Genomic DNA, 21,530 nt, shown 5'->3' on the forward strand with positions numbered 1-21,530 from the left:
TCTCCATTTTTTCAGTATTGGAATGGTACTGAGTGCTGACAGACACTTGTTTCGCATTGTGCTAACAGTTGTCAGATAAGCAGTTACAATGATGACAATTAATTTATAGTCCAAGTCTTGCAGTAAAATAGTTCAAGATGAAAAGCTAAACATTTAGTGAAAAATTCAACTTGTTCCCTAACGCATGTGAAAATGAATTAATATGCTAATTCAGAGGTATTACTCAAAGTTAATCACAATGTTATGATGCCATTATCAGCCGAAAGTATGTCCATCACTCCTTACAGCCTGTGCTGATATTAGTTACTGTGCACTAAAATAAACTGCTAACACTTCATCACATGGAACAATGCAAGGCTTGAACATCTGAGAAAAGAACAGGTCTGGCTCATCTGCACACAGCAGTGCTGAGAATCCCCACCTGCACGCAGATGCTGTGTAGGGTCCTAATGCAGAGACCATCCTTCTATCCATGTCTGGAGAAGGGGTGGTAGGACCTCCCTCCACCTGAGATCACAGAGCCCCATGTGGAGGTGCACATGGGATTTTACCAAAATGTGCTTTAAGATACAGAAGTATTGTTTCCCAGCCTGAGGTTGCTCTGCAGGTCTTTCAGTGATGTTATGCACTGAAAAAACTAGCAGGGTTGACTAGACCTGCACAGCAAATGTAATTTTCATGAAATAACAGCACGTATGTACGGTAAAGGAGGAGGAAGTGGAGAACATTTGTAGTGATGGTGTTCTTCCCAAGAAACCGTTATGCATGACACGCCCTGCTTTCCTGGACATGGCTGAACACCTGCCTGCTGATGGGAAGTAGTGATTGGATTCCATTTTGCTTTACTTGTGTGTGTAGCTTTTGCTTTACCTAATAAAATTTGTCTCAATCCAAGAGTTCTTGTGTTTTCACCTTTAGGATTCTCTCCCCAGTCCATCTAGAGACAGTGAGTGAACAGCTGTGTGGTACTAGATGCCTGCAAGTTTAAACCACACAAGATTATCAAAAGTATAAGTATCTCTACCTTTAAATAGTTAATCAACTCTGAGAAAAAAAGAAGTCCGTCCTAATAGCTTAATTATCCTTTAGTCAGGCAAACAAACTTCAGCCTTGGAGGTGGAAGACTAGAACTTAAAAGGAAAAGCTAAAAATGCAAGAGTCTTCTCCTCACCCCAAACCCAGATATGAAAGACAAAGACACAGAAAGGAGAAGCTTTGGCCTGTCATTCCTGCAGCTGCCAGGTAACTAATAAAGATAGCTTTGAGTTTCATTTGAATCTCAAGTTTGTAGACAATTGTTTGAATTGTGACACTCTGGGCTCACACTTTTCAGTAACAATTACGAAGTATCTCAGTGATACGACTTTGGTGAAAAGGAAAAGAACTGTGACAGTGGATAACAACAACTTTAAGTCCAAGTACAGTCCAGAGTTAACTGAAATTAATTATTCATAAAACTCTGAAGAGCTTCACTGTGTTACAACAGCTAAAAGGGAGACAGAAGGAACTCAAGAGAAAGTAAGAAAAATTTTGTAACAGAAATAAACTGGTGACAAAAATGAAAACCTCCATCTTCGGACAGATATACATCTGCATTCTCTAACCCCTTGACAAATACAGTTTTAAGTGTTACAATCTAAGTTTCTTTTTCCTTAAGACAATTCAAACTGAAGTTATCACGTTTTGCTCATGAAGGAATGCTTCTACTCACAGTTTTACTGGTCTACTTGTATGGCTGAATATGGAGCCAAGAAATGGTAACAGGACAAAGAGAAAATTATAAGTATACAGTAACAGAACACGTAACTACTGATACTGAACCATACTGCTGGATTAGTAGGTATGCCTCATGATATATATTATCAAGTTCCTTCATACCTCTCAGTTTATGACATAGTTTTGTGAAACAAAGTCAGTAACGGTAAAGAAAACAGTATGACCTGCAACAGCATATAACACGTTTTGAGGCATTATCCTGAAATTTAATTGACACTTTTCTGTTTTCCTCTCTGGAAGCACCATAAATTGCAGCACTCTTTTACTTTTTTACGTTTTCATAGGGAACAAAGGACTCCCCAGTTACATGCTGTGCGCAGCCATGTACCGAGAATTTATACAGTCCATTTTGACATTACACCTAAGAAGTCTGTCACCAAAGGCCAACTAGACAAAAATAGGTTTCTCCTCGTCCCTCCTCCCTTCAGCACTTTATTCTGTTGAGGAATAAGCAGTAATGACGAAGGGGAAAAACGCTGCCTTTGAATCACCAACTACCCTCAAGATTTCTCTACAATTTTTCTAAGTTTAATATCCTCGCTACATCCTAAAGGGACTGCTCTAAAAATCAAATGTACTCTACAGATTTTGGATGTCCTTAATCTTACAAAGAGGATGCTACTCAATCCTGAATATATCATAGGATCCAGTTCTACTAAGACTGGTAACTTAAATTGCTACAGTACACGTGAACCCTATCAGCTTGTGAGAGAATTCACATATGGTAGGATTTTCTTTTGTAAGGAAAAGAAGTATTCAACTTCTTCAGCCTGGAATCTTAGGCATATACAGGTTTATGTGTGCACATAATGTTTAACAATCTTCAATCAGAAACTGTTTCCTGTTGAAACAGTTCCCTACAGCTGCAGAAAAATGCTGTCACAGGCAATTAAGAAGTATAAGGCTGAGAAATCAAGGTATTACCACTGCATAAAAGCAGCTCCAAAATCAGATTCTGCTCCTCAGTGTGGAATCAAAAACACTTCCTGTTACTACTAACAGCAGAAGAAAAAAAGAAAAAAAAAAACATATTTCCTTATACAATCCATCGTTCTTCATGCACAGAAAAATCACACACAGTCATGAAACACTTTGTAAACTCTAGCCAGGACCCAATTTACATTTATTCTTTCAGCCATACAGTGAGAAAAAAGAAATCTGCTTTTTCTTTGTGAACACATTATTTTCAGCTTTCAGTAGGCTCTTTCATACAAGAGGGAAGGTTAGAGTTTTTTTTTCTTTTGTATCTTTTGAAAGGAAAATTGGACATAAAAAATCTTGTTTTCGCTTATTTAGAAGCCTTGTAAAAATTCTTGTAGCTGTGCAACTACTTCTGTATCCACGGTTTCCATAAGTGCATGGAAACCTTGTTCTCCCAGCAATTCCTGCTGTGCCTTTAGCTTCTCATAGACGAATTGCTGCAATGACACGGTGTGCACAGGGTCCTTCAGTGCAAGCTGTGGAAAACGAGAAAAAAAAGTATAAGAACACACTTAAAATACTGCAAGTACTCATCTCTCTAATAATCTGAGCCCAGGAAAGAAATCTACATTTCTTTGTAATTAATTGAGAAACAGAAGAAAAACTATAAAAAAAGATCAAATTAATTATTATCAAAAGCAAATGTCAGCCTAACACTATTTGAAACAATAGTCTCAAACCATGAACACAGTCTGTTGTAAAGTTCCACCCTTCTATAAGATAAAACAATTTCAAAGCTGCTTTGCTGAAATGAATTCTGCTGAATAAATTCTGCTGAAATTCATTCTGTTGAATGAATTCTCCATAACTCCTAAGAAACACATCAGATGTGTTACCATGATAAGCACTTTAGATAGTGTATCAACTATGATCAGTTATATTTTATTAGTAAGGAAACAAAGAAACTAGTTCTACTAGTGCAGCCCTAGACTTACATGACAAGATCTGGAAATAAAAATATTTACAATTAGGTCAATATTTAGGTGTTAGGTCAATAGCTAAAATAAATTGTTCATATGCATAAAGAATAGACACACTTCTTCAGTAGCAGTACTTATATAACAATCTGTCCAGCTGAATTATGCAAATTTCTTTTAGGCAGGGACCGACAGAATATTTGTCTATTTTACACAGTAACTGCGGAAGAGGTAAATAGAAGGGCTACATTGACAGAGGATCAATTTTGAAGTCAGAAGAGAGGGGTGGGCTAGCTAGGGACATGGACAGGTATACAGCATCTGTCCCTCAGTCCACCAGGGTGGATGAAGGGGAGGTGAGGACACCTAGAGCTTGCAGTATCACAAAGTACTAGGATATTGAAATAATAACAAAATCGCTGCAGATGCATGAGCTTCTGCTTATCTTAGTATCAAAACCAAACAACACTACTATTTACGCTGGAAAGTCAGGAAATAACATATAATGCCAGGTTTCAAAGTCCACTGAAAAAGAAAACCTTCTGAGCCTGTATACCCTGCTATGCTATTTCCAAAGAAACAGGGCATACTAAATGCACGTATTTTCTTTATTCCTTTTTATTCTTATTTCACAGTTTATTGCCCTAGTCTGTTGCATTATTACAGCATTATCTTAGCCGCCACTACGTAAAAATCCAAAGTGAAAATTACACAGGATTATGGTGACGGGCAAAAGGATATTTCCAGTAATGTACATTTATTGATCAAATTCCTTTGTTGGGTTGAATCAGAACAAGGAATTACGGCATTTAATTCTTCTCTGACTACAAGCTATGGGATACAATTAGCATCACACGGGCATTTATATCAATGGGAATGCAATATCGGAAGTATGCCTTATTAAATAAGCTACCTGGCCTGACAAATGAGGTTGAACACAGATGCATCATTTCATCAGTATGAGTACAGATATCTACTGCCTAATACAGAGTTTTTATTTTTCCAGAGCAGTAGTAATCATAGGTCACTCTCAACTTGTGAGCTGTGTCTTTTTTGTAACACTAATGGATGAATCTACAAAACTTCTAAAGAAAAAATCTTACTGCATATTCATAAATAATTCACGCATACCATAATGTTGCATGTTTTGAGATAAACTGGAATAAAATAAAGAGAATCTTTTCTGTTTTGGTATGACAGAAAAAAAGGAGTATTTGAATTTTAATAGGGGGTGGAAAACACTAAGATGTACTTATCTATTAAACAATACTACAGGCAAAACAGAGGGACATACTGATAGAAACAACCATATAAGCACAGGACTTCTTATAATATAAATACTTATTATTGCCTATTAGTGGTTTGTTTCAAAAATAAAAGCAAAGAAAGAGTAGAACACCCTGAAACATTGTAATTATCACAAAAAAGTGCTAGTCCTTCATCTTTTTAATTATGGTCACATCAACTTTCAAGTTGTAAACCTCATCATTCCCTCTATGTTCCTAACACTGTCTTCTTAGTCTTTGATCGTTCACCATTTTATACTATCCACCTGTTTTACATTTCAAAGGTGAGATATGACCTTTTTACTACTTATTCCTAGCACTTTATAACAATAGCATTTTATAACGTTATTATAATCCTAACATTGTATAACAATTTTTTTAACACATTCTTTCCACTTTTGAAAAGGGGACTAATTGCAGTAAGATTTTAATCTTTTTTTGTATAGTAGTAATTCTCAGTAAATATAGTCTGGTTGCTAGAATATACACAAGCTTTTCACACTGAAATACTGTAATGTAAATTCTAAACTACAGCCACCGTAGTCCAGATTTACCAAGGTGTATTGAGTCCACATCGCAAGGGTTTGGTACCATGGGGGCTGTAGATGTGGCCTCTGTGAGCAGAGCCCAGCAGCTGCCCCACGTCAGATCAGAGCCAGCTCCAGCCGGCTCCAAAATGGACCTGCCAGTGGCCGGAGCTGAGCCAGGGACCAGCGCTGGTTGGGTCTCTGGGAGAGCAGATTGAAGAAAGAGAAAAATAGTGCAGCGCAACAGCAGCTGGGAGAGAGGGGTGAGGTCCACCACTGCAGCCCCCCAGGTGAGTGCAGCAGGAGGGCAGGAGGTGCTCCAGGCAGGCAGCAGCAGTTCCCCTGCGGCCTGTGGAGAGGCCCCTGGTGGAGCAGGCTGTCCCCCTGCAGCCCACGGGTCCCACACGGAGCAGATCTCCACGCTGCAGCCCGTGGAGGAGCCCCCGGTGGAGCAGGTGGATGTGGCCTGGAGGAGGCTGCGGCCCATGGAGAGCCCCCGCAGGAGCAGGCCCCGGGCCGGAGCTGCAGCCCGTGGAGAGGAGCCCACGCAGGAGCAGGGGGTCTGGGGGGAGCTGCCGCCCGTGGGGGACCCGTGCTGGAGCAGTTTGCTCCTGGGGGATGGACCCCGTGGTACGGAGCCGTGTGGGAGCAGGTCTTGAAGAGCTGCTGCCTGTGGGCAGCCCCCGCATGCTCATTATGGGAAGGACGGCATCCCGTGGGAGGGACCCCGCGTGGAGCAGGAGCAGAGAGTGACCATGAGGGAGAGCAGTAGAGATGAATCGCCAAGGAATTAGAGCCCCCAATCCTCACTCCCCTGTACTGCTTGGAGGGAGGAGGTAGGAAAGGGTGGATGGGGGAAAGTTGTCTTACATTTGCTTTTAGTTCTTGCTGCTCTAATCTCTTAGTAACAGGCAATAAATTACATAAATCTTCCCTATATCTGTTTTGTCTGTTTTGTCTGTGATGCTCAACATTGGTGAGCGATGGGTCGTCCTTATCTCAACACGACTCTTTTTTCATGGTATTTTCTTCCCTTGCTCTTTTGAGGAGGGAGAGTGAGAGAGCAGCATGGTGAAGCTCAGCTGCCCACTGGTGTTGAACTGCCACACAAGGTTATATCCTTCAGTAGCAGTTCGAACAATCTACAGGGTTAAAAAAAAAAAAAAAAGACCATCTTGCCAAGCAAAGAAAGCAGTTTCTGAACAATTTTCTTTTGTTAATGAATGACTGTAATTTGGAGCACATAACACATTCCTAGTTAGTTTCATAGCTCAAACAGTCAAGCATATAATTACTGTAGGAAATATTGCACAGAAAAACAGGCATTGAAACTGCAATGGACATGTCTTCTCATAGCTGTGACCCTCAGAGCAGCAACTAGACTAATGGCATGTACTACAAACTTGCCTTGGGAAACAATTCTAAAAAGCTGTTTGTTAACAACCATTTTACTCAAAAACCAATTAATAATCCACAGACGTAGTCAACTAAATGACTTACGTGACCCTACCAAAAAACTCTGTTGAAGTACTCATTATTATGTGTGAAGACAGAACAATTTCCTGAAAATATCAGCTTTGTTCTATTCTTCTAGCAAACATTCTTCCACGTGACAATTTCATATTTACAAAGTATATTCCCTGATATCTAAAGAAAAAAGAAGGTGAAAACAAAGAAGAAGAAACAGACTTCAAGTCAATGGAAAAATAAGCTTCTAATATTTATAACCAATGTTTACTAATAAGCCTCAGCTTTAAGTCCATTTTTTCCCTAATTTTCACAAGCTTCTAGAATACAATTATGCATATAATGCTATTCTAGCACACAAACAGTGATTTTCAATTTCCAGACAGAAGTGCTGTTTTCTTTTGAAATATAAGGTTTGAATCCTTGCATAGTTTTGCAAAGCTCATTGGAACTTAAAATCTGAGCTCTTGCTAGCATCTCTTAATTATACTGGTCCTCTCTAACATCTCTTTGAGGTGCTAACACACTAGCACTTGTCAGGTGGCAGACAGCAATTCCAAAGATCTTTTGAATAATCTCTGCAATACTACTGAGAAGTAATTGTATAAAAATTTGTTTAGGTTATTGCAACAGGCATAAGTATCTCCCACCATCTGTTCAATGCAGCAACACCGTAAGCCAGTAGGGACTTTTATAGTATGATTAATGCTTGCTGTCATAAGCACCAGCTAATGTTTCTAAGCCATATGGGACTTAGTCTTCTGACTTAAATTCAAGGATTTGAATTCAACTAATTTGATTTCATTCAGATCATCACATCAAAAATATTTTGAGTAAATTAAATTTGCTTTCCTTCTACTTTACATTTTCGGAACTTGTACTCAGAACTAACAAAAATGAAACAGCTTAGTATAACTAGTTTATAGATAATACTAAACAATCAGCTGCAGTCTTGGCTGAATAATGAAGCAAAATGATCAGTTTGGTAGAACACCAAACACTCAAGCTCTCATCTTTCATCTTATAACGCCACCAAAAATGCTGCCTCAGGTAGAAGTCTCCCCTGACCATACCAGAATTTCATCAAAGTATTCAGGTACACCTCAACGCGTATATATTTTAAAACAAAAGTCCCTTGACATTGACAATGGAAGTCAGTAATCAAGTCTATAAATTACTTTCATTATGACAAAATTGTAACAGTACCTGGTTTAAGAGATGACCTTTCATATGTTTTCAGCCAATTCTACCTGATTTTTCGAGGAACAATTGTCCTCTTGAAAATTAAGTCTCTGGCTTGATAAGCACTGAGCATCTAACATCAGTCCGGCTCGAACAGCCATATCAATATTAACACTGGCTATTATTCTGCAAACACTAGGTCAGGGACAATCTTTGAATTAAAGCATGTATGTTGTGCTCCTAGCTGTGTGGCTAGACTTTTTCTGATTGAAACACTCCTGATACAGAGAAGACCAAAAAGTACCTACTTCCAAATAATAATTTAAAAAATGTAGAAAATTCCAGCAGTTTCTTCACCTGAACAGCAAGCTAAACAAAAGCAGCAGAATTTTGGCAAGGAAACGTATGTTACTAAAATCTGCTTTAAGATGTTGAGTGAAACCTAATTTGACTAGCTTTTTAATATAGCTACTTTACAAATTGCTCTTGAATCTGGACATGGGTGCCTACTTCAAGGCTGGACTCAAAAAGCAAATTTTCCACCTCACTAGTTGTAAAAAGCAGTTTGAATAGGAAAAGTAATACACAGGTCTGGAGAAAAAACATGCCCCATACCTCCAAAATCCACTTGCCACCATCAGACTTTCTGCAGAATTATCAGTTTTTTGAAACCAGTATTTTGTCAGGTGGATCTCTCCCCTCAACATCTTTTGACAACACCATCAAAAATCATACCATTTCCAATACATTGTTATACATCATTCAGTACTCGATCAGTGATCTAATCACCACAAGCAAGTCAATGGAATGGTATTTAGAATGCAAGAATGGGTAATAAAAGTCTAATAAAACTCAAAAAGTTTTTTGGTGATATCCTGAGCTGAATTTTTCTTGACAAGGTTTCCAGAATTTAAAAGGATCTCTTCAGTTTAAAGATGAACACTGATACTAAAGAAAGCAAGAGTGGCGGACATGAAATATTTACCAAGACGAGTAGTATCTTCAGACTGTGAAAGACTGGAAAAATGATTTAAGTTGTGTTATGTCCTTTACATTTAACAATGATCTCAGATTATAAAATGGAGATGGACAATATGAAAGGTTTTTCACAGACTTCTACTAATATTTTCTCACAGATTTCAATGGGCCTTGCATTAGACCTGTGATTAACCTGTAGATTAAGTGTATACTGAGAAATTATACCACAAACAGTGCAATAATAGTATTGTAAATTTTATCACATAAAATTTGATCATTTGACTTATTACAATGTAACTCATCTATTTATTTTCCTCAGAATATAAAGTCACGCTTTAACCAGTGTCTTTCCACAGTAGAGTAAAAAAAAAAAAATACTCCCAAACCTTTACACATAAGCACATTATTTACACTTAAGAATCATCTAAACAACGTGCTACCATGGACAAATTTTAAGTCTAAATAAAATTTTAAAGGAAAGTAATTCATTTTTCTTCCCTGGTTTCAAATAGACACCTGAAAAAGGTTAACTCCCTTTTTGAACAATGATACTGGAGTTCATCAAAACATATACATTAAGGGCACATAAAAAAACATTTAAGTCTATATACTATATGCAATGCAAGGTCATGAATCGGTCTCCATCTATCCACATTTTCTTCAACATATTTACAAGAAGAATAAAATATAGCAATAGCTGATAAATGCTGATTAAACAAAGTTATCACAAACTTCTAAAGCACTGTCTAGCTAAAACTGTCTTTAGTAATTATGAGCTATGCGTAACTATGAAGAGAGGTAGCAATGACAGGATAAAGGGATAGATCATAGAAGAATATCTAGACCCTGTGCAAACATCAGGAAGTCATACTTAGCATGGACCTTGACAGCATTTTCTTTTCTCCTTTTTTTTTTTTTTTTTTTAATCTTTTCATTAGTGTCTTATGAGGTTTAAACTCTGAACCCTGCCATAAAAGCTGCTGATTCAACACGTAGAATATGTAAGAGGGTATAAACCTCTTGGAGTAATTAGATAGAACAGGAGACTGAAAACTTTCTTAAATCAATTACAGATTCCTGTTAGGTGGGTCCTGATCTTCCTCTTTTCACCCCCAAATATTTGTTCACATCTTTGTTTCACCAGAGGTATTTGCTACTGCATTTGTTATAGATATCACAAGAAATGTGTGTGCTGATGCTATTACATAAAGGAAAAAGCTTTCAGTGCAGGTGGATGGGAATGGTCCCTGGTGCTGTTTTGTTTTTAATCCAGTTTTGCAAATCAAATGCCGGTTGCACTTTCAAAAGCCCAGTGTCGCAAAATAACCAGGATTGGCACGCTCCTACTACTGGTAACTGACCCAAATCATCTGCATCATTTTTGCTACTGACTGCAGAACAATTTGAGATAAACGTTTGTGAGAAGTCTCAACTTGTGCACCATCCAAAAAAATTTATACTGAGTAAATTCAGCTGGGATTCAAAATGAATTTCTAGCAGACAATCCTAATAACTAGAGTTTGCTTGCTTTAACAGCTGAGAGAAATTGCAGAGAACAGCATAAGAAAATAGTGAACACATTAGCTGAAAAAAATGACAGCAGAGAAGGCCCGAGTCTGAAACATATCAGGAATAATCATCAAGTATGAGCATGAAGAGTGAAACAAAGAAAGATATTCTTACAACAGAGGCTTGAAATGAGAGAAACAAAGGATTTTCATAATATTTAGGAACCTAGAAAACACAGTTAACAGTGGAAACAGATATATCTAGATTATGAGATGAGAAACATAGAGGAAGCTGCAATGTCTGTGTATGATAACGTGTTCTATGTAAAACTTCCAAAGACACAAAGGCTGACTATGTGTTCAGGTTGAATGTTAAAGAACAGTAGAGGAAAAATCACAAGCAATTCCTTCAAAAAAAAAAAAGAAAAAAGGAAAGTTACAAAGGGAAAATACATTTCCCATGTAAATTAACACCTGACTCGTCATGTCCTTACAAGTTCTGGCTCTTCATTACCGAGGCACAGCTATTTCTTTTTAATCACAAATAAAAACTATTATCCAAACGGCCAATGAACTTTGTATTACGCATGATCCCAGTACAGTTTCTTCATTATGACTGCGTTAATCAACACTGTACTGCTGCACTGAATCGTTTAGGAGGTTAGAATGATACTGGTCATAAAATAATGACCCCTTTTCACTTCTTGCACATCCCCAACAATGGTAATTCATATTAAATCCACAAAGTCAAAATTTCTAAATGCATACTATACTATTAAAGTCAATCTATAACTACAAAATTAAGACAATTTTGACTAGAAAGTTATTAAAACTTTAGCTAGAGAGAAATAAAATTGGGTATATTCGAAGAATGCTAATAAAATGGAAAGACTATTTAAAAATCCACTTGATGTTTTTAAAATCTGATTACAAAATCCAATGTATATGAATTTGTATAAGTCTATACATACAGATATGAATATATGGAGCCCTGAATCTTCAGCTATCTCAATAGATATATCTATGTATATATCTCAAGATATCTGTATATATTTTATTTCAGCATATGAAATCCTCATCAGATTTACCTATATAGATACCTGCATAGACACAGATAACATCTATCTAGATTAGATATGTACCTAAAGAAACACCACAATTCCTAAGAATGAATACTATGATTCTTCAACAAACTTCAACTACTATGACATATCAGTAAGCTTCATCTTCCTGCATTTTTCAATAAACCATTTTTAAAGCATCTCAATTTTACAATGTCCAGATTTTGTGAACAGATGATGTTTACTTTGGCAACATTTTCTAATACTCAAAAGGAATGCAGAAGCATAAATGTTGTTGCTGCAAAGTTCATCAGAGTTTGTTTTTTTTTTTGATTCAAGAGATGAATTCTCTAAGAAAAACAGCTGAACCAGATACAAGTAATTTAGTCTCATACAAGTGAATTACATAATCAGTTCAATAATTGATTAACAGATCAAAAACTTACAATTTTTTTCCTTTTGTCTTGTTCTGTGGGAGGTTCCTCATCTTCTGTAACTTTGGGCTCCTCAAAATGCGGCATCAACATGCAGCTAAGAATGGGAATAAAAATAGTTTGAGTACACACTATAATTAAAATTTATTTTAAAACAGTTTTAAAAACATGGGACAGGTAGGAGGAAGTTTGGAAGTCTGCCAATACCTATTAACAAGGCAATATATGCCTGTGGAGATAACACATATTACTGCTTAGTCAGTAATTTGGTTGCTGCCAAATTTCACCTGACTTTCCTTCAGTGGAAACACGTTTAGACTCTCTCCTCTGCCCAGACAGTAACTTCTGAAAAATTTGTCTGAAATTGTAACTGATGTCTGTTGAAACAGTTGAAAATTAGCCACAAATTTAAAACCTATTCAAGTCTGGGAGAGACAACCAAACTTGGCCACTTTCTAGTGCATAGATCTATATTGTGGCAGCATGTATGTACTTACCATTTTTATATCAGTACTGCATTTAACAGTAGGTTATTATTGTTATGATTATTTTTCTTAAAAAAAAAAAAAAGAAAAAGAAAAGAGCTTGCATTTAGAAGTTTCCGTGGCATCAAATTTACTGCTGATAGACATCTCTTCTGTTAGATTGCAAATCTTTTCTAATTTTCAGTAGTGTTAGGCAACTAGTCTTCTATACTAATGTTTAATATATATGCTTCCTAATTGACTTATAGATAGAAAAAGATTAAGACCGAATTTACTAAGTGAACAGATACTTTCATTTTGCAGTGGAGTTCATCATGACTAGACATTTTTGTCTTGGCAGATCAATTCAGAAATTATATTTAACAAGAACAAGCATCAGGAAAAGAAAATCTGAACAGATATATTTTAGCTCGAGTTCTTGCTTAAAAATGCATTTCTGCATATAGAAAACAGACCAAGTGGGTTTAAAACACTGTCCTGGTTCCAGTTAGGACAGAGTTAAGTAGCTCATAGTAGCTGGTAGGGTGCTATGTTTTGGATTAGGATGAGAAGAGCGCTGACAACATGCTGATGTTTTAATTGTTGCAGAGCAGTGCTTACACCAGGCCAAGGACTTTTCGGCTTCTCGCTCTGTCCTGCCAGCGAGCAGGCTGGGGGTGCAGCAGGAGCTGGGAGGGGACAGACCCAGGACAGCTGACCCAAACTGGCCACAGGGGTATTCCATACCATCTGGCGTCATGCTAAACAATATATAGGGGTGGCTGGCCGGGGTGGGGGGCCGGCTGCTCGGGAATAGGCTGGGCATCGGTCAGCGGGTGGTGAGCAATTGCATTGTGCATCACTTGTTTTCTTACACATTATTATTGTTAATACTATTACCATTATCACTATTATTATTATTATTGTTATTATTATTTTCCTGTCTTAATAAACTGTCTTTATCTCAACTCACAGGCTTCACTTTCCCGTTTCTCTCCCCCATCCCAGAGAGGGAGGGGGGAGGGTGAGCGAACGGCTGTGTGGTGTTTAGCTGCCAGCCGGGTTAAACCACAACAAACACATAACATATAAAATCTACTGTCCCTAACTAGAGTTTCCCAATCTTTCCAGGTGAGTGCTATATAAGCACTCTGCATTCTGCCAGTATGAAAATCAGAGTGGCACATACACAGACCTGTAGCATTAACAAAATCAGCAGACATTTCTCATTACATTCATGCTTTTCTGTGAGATCTTTAACAAGAGAATCTGAAATCTATTATGATCATTACTATTGGTTCAAGACAAAATCTGAAGGACACTGAACAGTAAAGTTTTAGGTGGATAGAAATTAGTTAGCTTTTGCTTCTAGGCAGATACAAGGCTTTTAAACTTGTTTTTCTGTTTTGCCCTGCCCCCAAGTGATAGGTGACTGTATGCACAGATAATAGCCATATTTTAATTATTGTAGTAGGTATGAAAGGGGAAATTATGAAAAAAGGTCCAAATTCCAGAGATTTTTTTCTGTCTTTTCAAATAGTTTGTATAGACTTCATAAAGCCATTGGTGAAAGTCATCCCCTAGCAAACATGTTTTCCATTCACGTTGCAATCTCCATGTTGGAAGAATGCACATAAATTCCACCACTTTACCAATTCTTCTTCCTAGAAAACCTGCTTTAAGAACTGAAAGGATGTAAAATCATTCTTGTGACAGCAACTTGCCACCATGTATTAGTAATGTTTTATGGCAAGAAGGCCAAATAAACCACATATTACAAAGCAATAGGACAAACGTATGTTATTGCTCATTTTCAGCCCTATACTTCTCTACTATACATTCTACCAGAAGATGAAATAATCCTGTAGCTAAATTGAATAATTTGCTTTAAAGGATATCTGTTACTAAAATGAAAAAAGTTGTGATTATATATGAAAACATTCATACTTGCTTAGAGCTGTATGAAATACTTGCTAAGCAGCATGGCAGAAGAGCCAAATGCTAACTCAGAAGCTGCTTCCAAAGGAATTTGTCCTTTCAAAAAAAATACAGCAAATCACATTTCCTTTCACCTCATAAATGGTATCTCCTGCAACTCAGTGTATTATGAAAAGAAAGACAAATGTCAATTGCCAAAATATACAACACTATATTCAAATTGGAGTCTGAAAACTTAAGTTCCGTAACCATAAACAGTAATTAAAAAAAATAAAGAAGGAGGTAATATTTTTTTTTTTAAAAAAAAAAGCAAGATAAGATTGGGAAACCTGCAAATATTGGTGAGACAATACTAGAAAAATGGAATGCTCCTCTTTCCAGAATATCTGGAGGTTCAAAAAGATTTCTTCTAATTACCATTACAATGCAAAATACAAGTTCTAGAAAATCCATCTGACTGTAAGCTCTTTGCATTGTAAGCCAGGCCACTGTGTTATCGTTTTCAGACCTTGAGCAGAATCCCATCTATAAACTGGCAAGACCTCTACCTCTGCCTTTGTATTTGGAAAGGCTCCTCCAGAACCTCATTCCTCTAACTACAACACTTTCTTCAAATTCCCAGTGTAAAGGTACTCAGGGTCAGCTTATACTCAAGCCAACACTATCATTTAATTTGTAGTTTTCCCGTGCATATTTACCCCTGCTCCATCCTTTATAAGCTGCAGTTCTATGTATTGCTTCAGCCTTCATTTTCCTATACTCAACATACAAGTTCTATTAGCCTTTCCACTGAAGTAAACACTAAGAAGCTACACGTTGTGATTTCCAGTAAGGTACGTGATTTTTTTTTTCTCTACCAGTTCAAGCTTAAATTCATTCTTCTTCAACCTGGAGAGACGCAATAGCACACACCACTCCAGATGAGTGCTTTTACTTTATTTACTTTCAGATGATTTGGAAAATTTTAACACAAATGTCAGAATCTTTTAAACAGCCCATTCGGTATCTGTTAACAGAAATATATCCTTGGTTCAGTGTGCCTGTATTTTATAAAGAAAAAACAACGTCGATAGTTTAGAAGTGTACAGTGAGATGTTCTACAGGCCTTCAAGCTTAAAATATAAAATGAACTAGGACAAAGTTTTATTACTTTCTATGTGAGAGCTCTTTCCAAAAGGTGTTGGCAAAGCAACATGTTTAGAAATAGAAGTGACTCTATGGTGTTGTCTCTGATAGTAAATAAAACATCAGCACAGCACATTTCCAGACTTTGCAGATAAATCTTATATACTGATAAACAGTTCAAAGAAAAATAAATGCCTAGCATGGGTCAGCACTTTTGCAATCAATTTTTGAGCACAACTGAGGTTTAGCCTGTATGAACCATTCACACATTGGTGCACAGCCCACCTATTTTAAGGGGAGGAGAAATTAATAACACATATGCAGGCTGTTCTGTGCCAGCTGGCTTCAGTGACAGAAAACACCCCCTTAAGCATTTAAATAATTAGTCCAGGTCCAGGTATTCTGTCACCAGATAATTATCTGAAAGTTAGAAAATGTTTGATTTTTATCACACAGTAAATAATATTATTAGAATATATTATGCCTGTAGGGACTATCCTGCAGAGCACTTTTTTCTCCTAAAGGAAAAAAAAGACTCTCCATCGTTCTAAAACTATGTAATCATCACAGAGGGAAAAAAAAAAAAACACAAAACATTAAAACCTCTGTCCTAAAAAAAATAACTTTATTCAGTGTTTGTTTTTGACTTCTCTGGCTTTGATATAATACCTCTAATAAGCTGGGAGTTAGTAGTAGATGAATGAGTGTGATTCTGGCAGCACATTCTCAGCAACCCTGAATCTTCCCGCCATAAACAAATCCCCTTCTTCCAGCTGAGGAAGCTGCCCTTTCAGGTATGCACTGTAGCATAACTTAACATACGCTGGTATGTTAAGTAGAACAACTGAAGACCATGAATTCTGCTTGAGGAATAGGTTTCCAAGTGTCTCCACACCTAGGTACATTGGGTACACTCAATGGATGTGAGGCACTTAAAAAAAAAAATGAGTTAAACACTGGATGTCACATTCAAAGAACTGTGCTATTGTTGAACTACCAACAGCAATCTTTATTGGAAGATAATCTTAAATATAAAATAGTCAAGTGAGCAAAAAGCAAAGCTAAGAATGTGAGTATTTTAAGCCATCATTTAATATTTAATATAAAATTCTTTCCATTTTCATTTTATGTTCAGCCCCAAGTATTTTTCTTGGAACCAAAAATTTGCTAGAACTTTGCAAACAAAATTTACTATCCTGCTAAAACAGATTCTGTTACAGAAACAGACCCTTATGAGCACGTCTCAGATGCCTACAGAGTTTTCCCAAGAGAACACCACATATGCAAAACTATTATTAAACACAAAAATTAGATTTTCCACTTACTCTTTGTATGTTCCTGTTTCAGGATCTTCGGTCATAACGTCATACAGCCCTTCCAATGTAACGTGGATGATACCACAAAATTTATCTTGGATAACACTGGAAAAGAACAAAATTTATTTTGGATAACACTGGAAAAGAACAAAATTTATCTTGGATAACACTGGAAAAGAACAGGAAAGTGACTTAGCTAAAGGAACTAAACAGGAAATATGCTCAATAACTTAAAGCACAGTTAGTGAGCAGTGATTTCATTACTTACTGCTTAGCTAAGCATGCTATCAAGCAGCTAATTTAATTTTTATTTTGATTACATAAATGACCTAAAGTCACCAAAAAGATGCAAGTAACATTCACTTTAAAAAAAAAAAATAGAATGAAGTGTTGCATGCCGTCGTTGAAAACCTAAAAGTAATTGCAAATAATTGCATAGAATTCCAGAAATGAGCAGGGAATCACGCTACTGGCTTATCTTCCTAACACATTTGCACATTCATTTTCTCCCATCATGAGTTGATGAAAAACCTACACTGCAAACTCCTGAGCAAAGAGCAGCGTGTAAAGCCAGTACGCTCCCCTGTTGTCTTCTCTCTTCAGCTTTATGAATATTTAACCTCCACTGTTTCCACCCACAGAAGCCAATTTTCTTAACTAGACAGGTGGGGACAGGATTCATCTCTGCTTAAACATAGGCATCTTCTGTCACTTGAAATACCAGGTTATTTAAGACAACTGAAAAGGGCTGTCAGATACCACCAGGGACTTTAAAAAAAAAAAAAAAGAAGAGAAATAAAAAGAGATGAGGACCTTCCTTTCTGCAGCTAAAGGCCAGGCTGGATACCCACATATATCCAAAATGACACCTACATTTAGACACTTATCTCTGCCTTGAGAAAGAGTGCCTGTAGCCTAAGAAGAGCACAGAACCACAATCTCCAAGAATCACTGATAAAGTAGTTGCCACCAACTTCTAGTTAAACGGAAAGCAGCTGTGATTGCTGTAATTTCTGCTGATTTCCCTGCTATTCTGGGCTTGACTATCAGTGCCTGAACTCTTGCTCTGTGAATTACAAAAGGGTTAAGCCACATTGCAAGTAAAGAGATGTTCATCTTTGGAAGACTGCGAAGTTTCCAGCTATAAGCAGCAAAGAAACAGTCTAACTGGTAATGGTAAACATCAACTCTTTCCTGGTTCACCGCTCTTGGCTGAAGCATTATATTAGCCCCATTTTGGAATTTCAGACTTAGTTTTCCCCAAAAGATGCAGCTGGTGCCTATTATGCAGAAGCAAACAGGTTCCATATATGTTTAATGATACTGAACACTAAGTGTGTTCATGCTAGTTTCATCCTTTATATTCTAAATGTTATTTAAAACTGCTTAGTCAACTCTGTTCTTTAATATTCTTTCATTCCATTTTTGTATTTACAATATGATCAAAACCAAAAGACTGGATAAAAATACAGCTACTTTTACATTAGTTCTATTTGATAAATTCATTTTCAGACGTACAAAGTTATAAATATAAAACAGACTATAGAGCAATAGATTGGAAAAAAATAGGTACCAAGTTAGAATATTAAGCATACAAAATGTGTCTTTTCTATTTGCTTTGATAAGATTATGATTCAGCTCAGGACCATTTTGATTTCACAGGATTGTTTCTTTCTGTTCGCCTGGCTACAGCTGAATGCCAGGAATTGAACTGAATTTTGAATGAAAAAACTAAAACTCCAGCATTCTCTGGGTTTAAAACTGATTCAATTTTCCTTCAGACTGGCTTCTTATTGTTCATTTACATTTTGAAGGAGACTTTCTCCCTGACAAACAGCTTCACTACCTCATTCAAAGAAGAAAGCAAACAGCCTGCAGACCACTGAGAAAACAAGCACGGGCTATTTAGCAGCCTGCAAGATAAGGCCTCAGAGATAAGGGATTTCTTCACTTTAGTTAGAGATTCCTACAAAGCACACCTCCCATTAAAGCTCTTTTGCCTCATACTTTGTAAAAAACACTTATCTAGGAAAATCCCTATTAGCTTGGTATTTTCCACTGTGAGAAAGGAAACAGCTGTCCTCACATTTATTTCAACAGGAACCTGGGGAATTCAACCAAGAACACTTTGCACCCTGGAGGAGCAAGCTATGCTCTGTAAGCATGCACTATTTTAATTAACAGTACAGGTTGCTATCAGCTACACAGTAGCTATATTTGCTCCTTTCAAGCTTCATGAAGAATCCCTAATTGCCAGAGAAATTTTGTAATTTTAACTGGGGAGGAGGGAAGGGAGAAAGGTGTTTGACGCTACAAAGGCACAGCTTTTTCATCTGCTGCAAGGGCTAATTATGGTCAATCTACTTGGGTGGTGGTGGGGGGGGTTTACATTAACCAAGATGTAAAACATATTGTAAGCATAGTACTCATTAACTGTTCCCTATTCCCCCCACAAGCTTGCAGATTGATACGAGAAGCACACAGAGAGGCCCTTTCAAGTTACTTCTGTTTCCAACAATCTGTGACATTTCCGGAAGAAACTGAGGACAGCGGTTGAAGACCCAAAATATGGTTCTTGATAGCTAGCTGCAAAACACAGAGGTATCAATGTTTCCTTTACTTGGAAAAGGTATTTTTACTTTATGGTATAAATTAGGAATGTTATTTTACTTCTTTCTGCAGTGAATACAGGTAATTTAACAGTAATTTTTCTTTTTCTGAGGACAGCAATATTACAAAATACAGAAGATCTTTCAAAATAGTGTGACTGGTACCTGCAGCTTTCAGTGAAAGCAGTACCTTCTCTTTCCCCCCTTCTCCTTTTTCCCTTGAAATGGGACAAAGTTTCTTCCTACCAGATATAGGTAGTTGCAATATTTATCAAGTATATAATCATTAAATAATACTGTTTTTATAATGTAAGACACATATGAGGGAAAAATAAAGGGCCTATGTTTACTGTGATTTGAAAAAAATCAAACCTGGATTAAAGTTCAATGACAATACAAATGAGATACTAGGTCTCATTTTCATAGACGAGGAAGAAATAGCCTTGCAAACCAATCAAATATCTTTTAAAAAGTCTACAGGTTGTGTCAAGAAACACATTGGGAAGTTGTATGAGTGGATTCAGAAAAGAAAGAGACACTGTATTTTAGATTAAAGCTGAACTGTTGATACTGCTCATAGTAAAATCTCAGCTCAGAAGGAAGGCAGTATTTAAGCAGTTACACCCTTCAACTGCATCCAATCCAGGTCAGCAGCAGAACAAAGAACAGCATAAAGGTATGGTTTATAACTACCCTAAGGTCTCCTAAATTATGGGAACAACAGCTTGTTTGGTAAGCAGCAAGAATTATCAAGAGACAGGCCCAGAACCAGGTTTATAAGATTCTAACTGACAACTGCATAGAAGCTAATCAGTCTAGGATCCAGTTCCAAAGATGCAATTGACACATTCGTTATTATTATTATTACAAAAAGGATCTCTTACACTATCTAAAAAAAATCACTTTGTACTGAAAAAACATCACAAACATTTAGGGTAGCTTGAATGTGAATGATCTCAAATCTTTCATTTCAAAGCTTGCATATTCTGTCAGATAAAAATATTGAACTTTTTGGAAAGGAAAAAAACAGACCACATATGTTGTGATTAAGTAGTGATATACCTTTCTCATTCTGTTTGACATTTCCAGCTCATTCAGCTACTTTTTCAGTATTTTTATTACCTCAATGTTTTATACAAACATTCAGAATTTTGAATTTCATTTACATAGCTACTGTAAAAAAAAGTTTTACCATCAGCTTAACAAAACACAGATCATAATAAATTGTTAGTAGTGCAATTGTTATATAAGTAAATAAAATGGTCATTGTGTCCTTGTGTCTGCTACACATCTTCCTCAGTCTACCAGGGAGGAAAAATTCTCATTGGAAAACACACCTTTCTCCTCTAGACATTAAAAGGAAGAGGAGGAATTTTTTTCTGCTTTTCTGTTTGCCAGGATGAAGCAGCAAACACCAAAAAAGAAAGGGAGAAGCTTCATTTCATACCTTTACTGGTGTACACTTGAGAAAGATTAATTTTTTATTCTTATTTCATTAGCCAGGGGAAGAGGTAGAAAGGGACAATTAGATTAGATTAGACACATTATGAGCAATGTAAATGAATTCTTTTTTCTCCCCTAGAAGTTGCACTGTGCTATGAAGCTCCTAAAATGGTAATGACACACCTAAAATGGTATTTCCAGGGTAATCCTATGGCTGACCGTAAATGTGATAATGAACTTTACAAATGGGAACCTAGTAAGGGACTGTGACTAAGTGGAAACTTATGGACCATTTTGCTTCATGAGGGAAGGCACTAAAAAGAATTCTAAATGGGTTCCCTAATGATTTAAATAGTTAGGCCATACGAATCACACGTGTACATGAATGCATCTATTTCCTAGTAGGAACACCTAACTTTAAAAGCTGCTAACTGCCAAGGGCACTTCCCTGCAGATGCACAGTGTACCTCTCAATTCTTCGCTACAGTGACACACAAAATTGTTAGCAAGGCAGATAT

At 36.9% G+C, this 21,530-nt stretch overlaps 1 protein-coding gene across 7 annotated transcripts in view; it reads right to left on the bottom strand.

Annotated features, from left to right (window-relative positions):
• Window positions 1-2,861: 2,861 nt before the first annotated feature.
• Window positions 2,862-21,530, bottom strand: part of IPO11 (importin 11) — a 108,949-nt gene continuing 90,280 nt past the window's right edge. For all 7 annotated transcript variants that reach the window (XM_083817378.1, XM_083817379.1, XM_083817381.1 and 4 more), the window contains 3 exons: window positions 16,970-17,065; window positions 12,130-12,214; window positions 2,862-3,233 (listed from right to left, as the gene is read on the bottom strand). In XM_083817378.1, coding sequence (XP_083673504.1) covers window positions 3,069-3,233; window positions 12,130-12,214; window positions 16,970-17,065 — 346 coding nt within the window. In that variant the 3' untranslated portion in view covers window positions 2,862-3,068. The remainder of the gene's footprint in view (window positions 3,234-12,129; window positions 12,215-16,969; window positions 17,066-21,530) is intronic.

The sequence above is a fragment of the Anser anser genome (genome assembly GCF_964211835.1).
Source record: "Anser anser genome assembly, chromosome: Z".
Lineage (NCBI taxonomy): Eukaryota > Metazoa > Chordata > Aves > Anseriformes > Anatidae > Anser > Anser anser.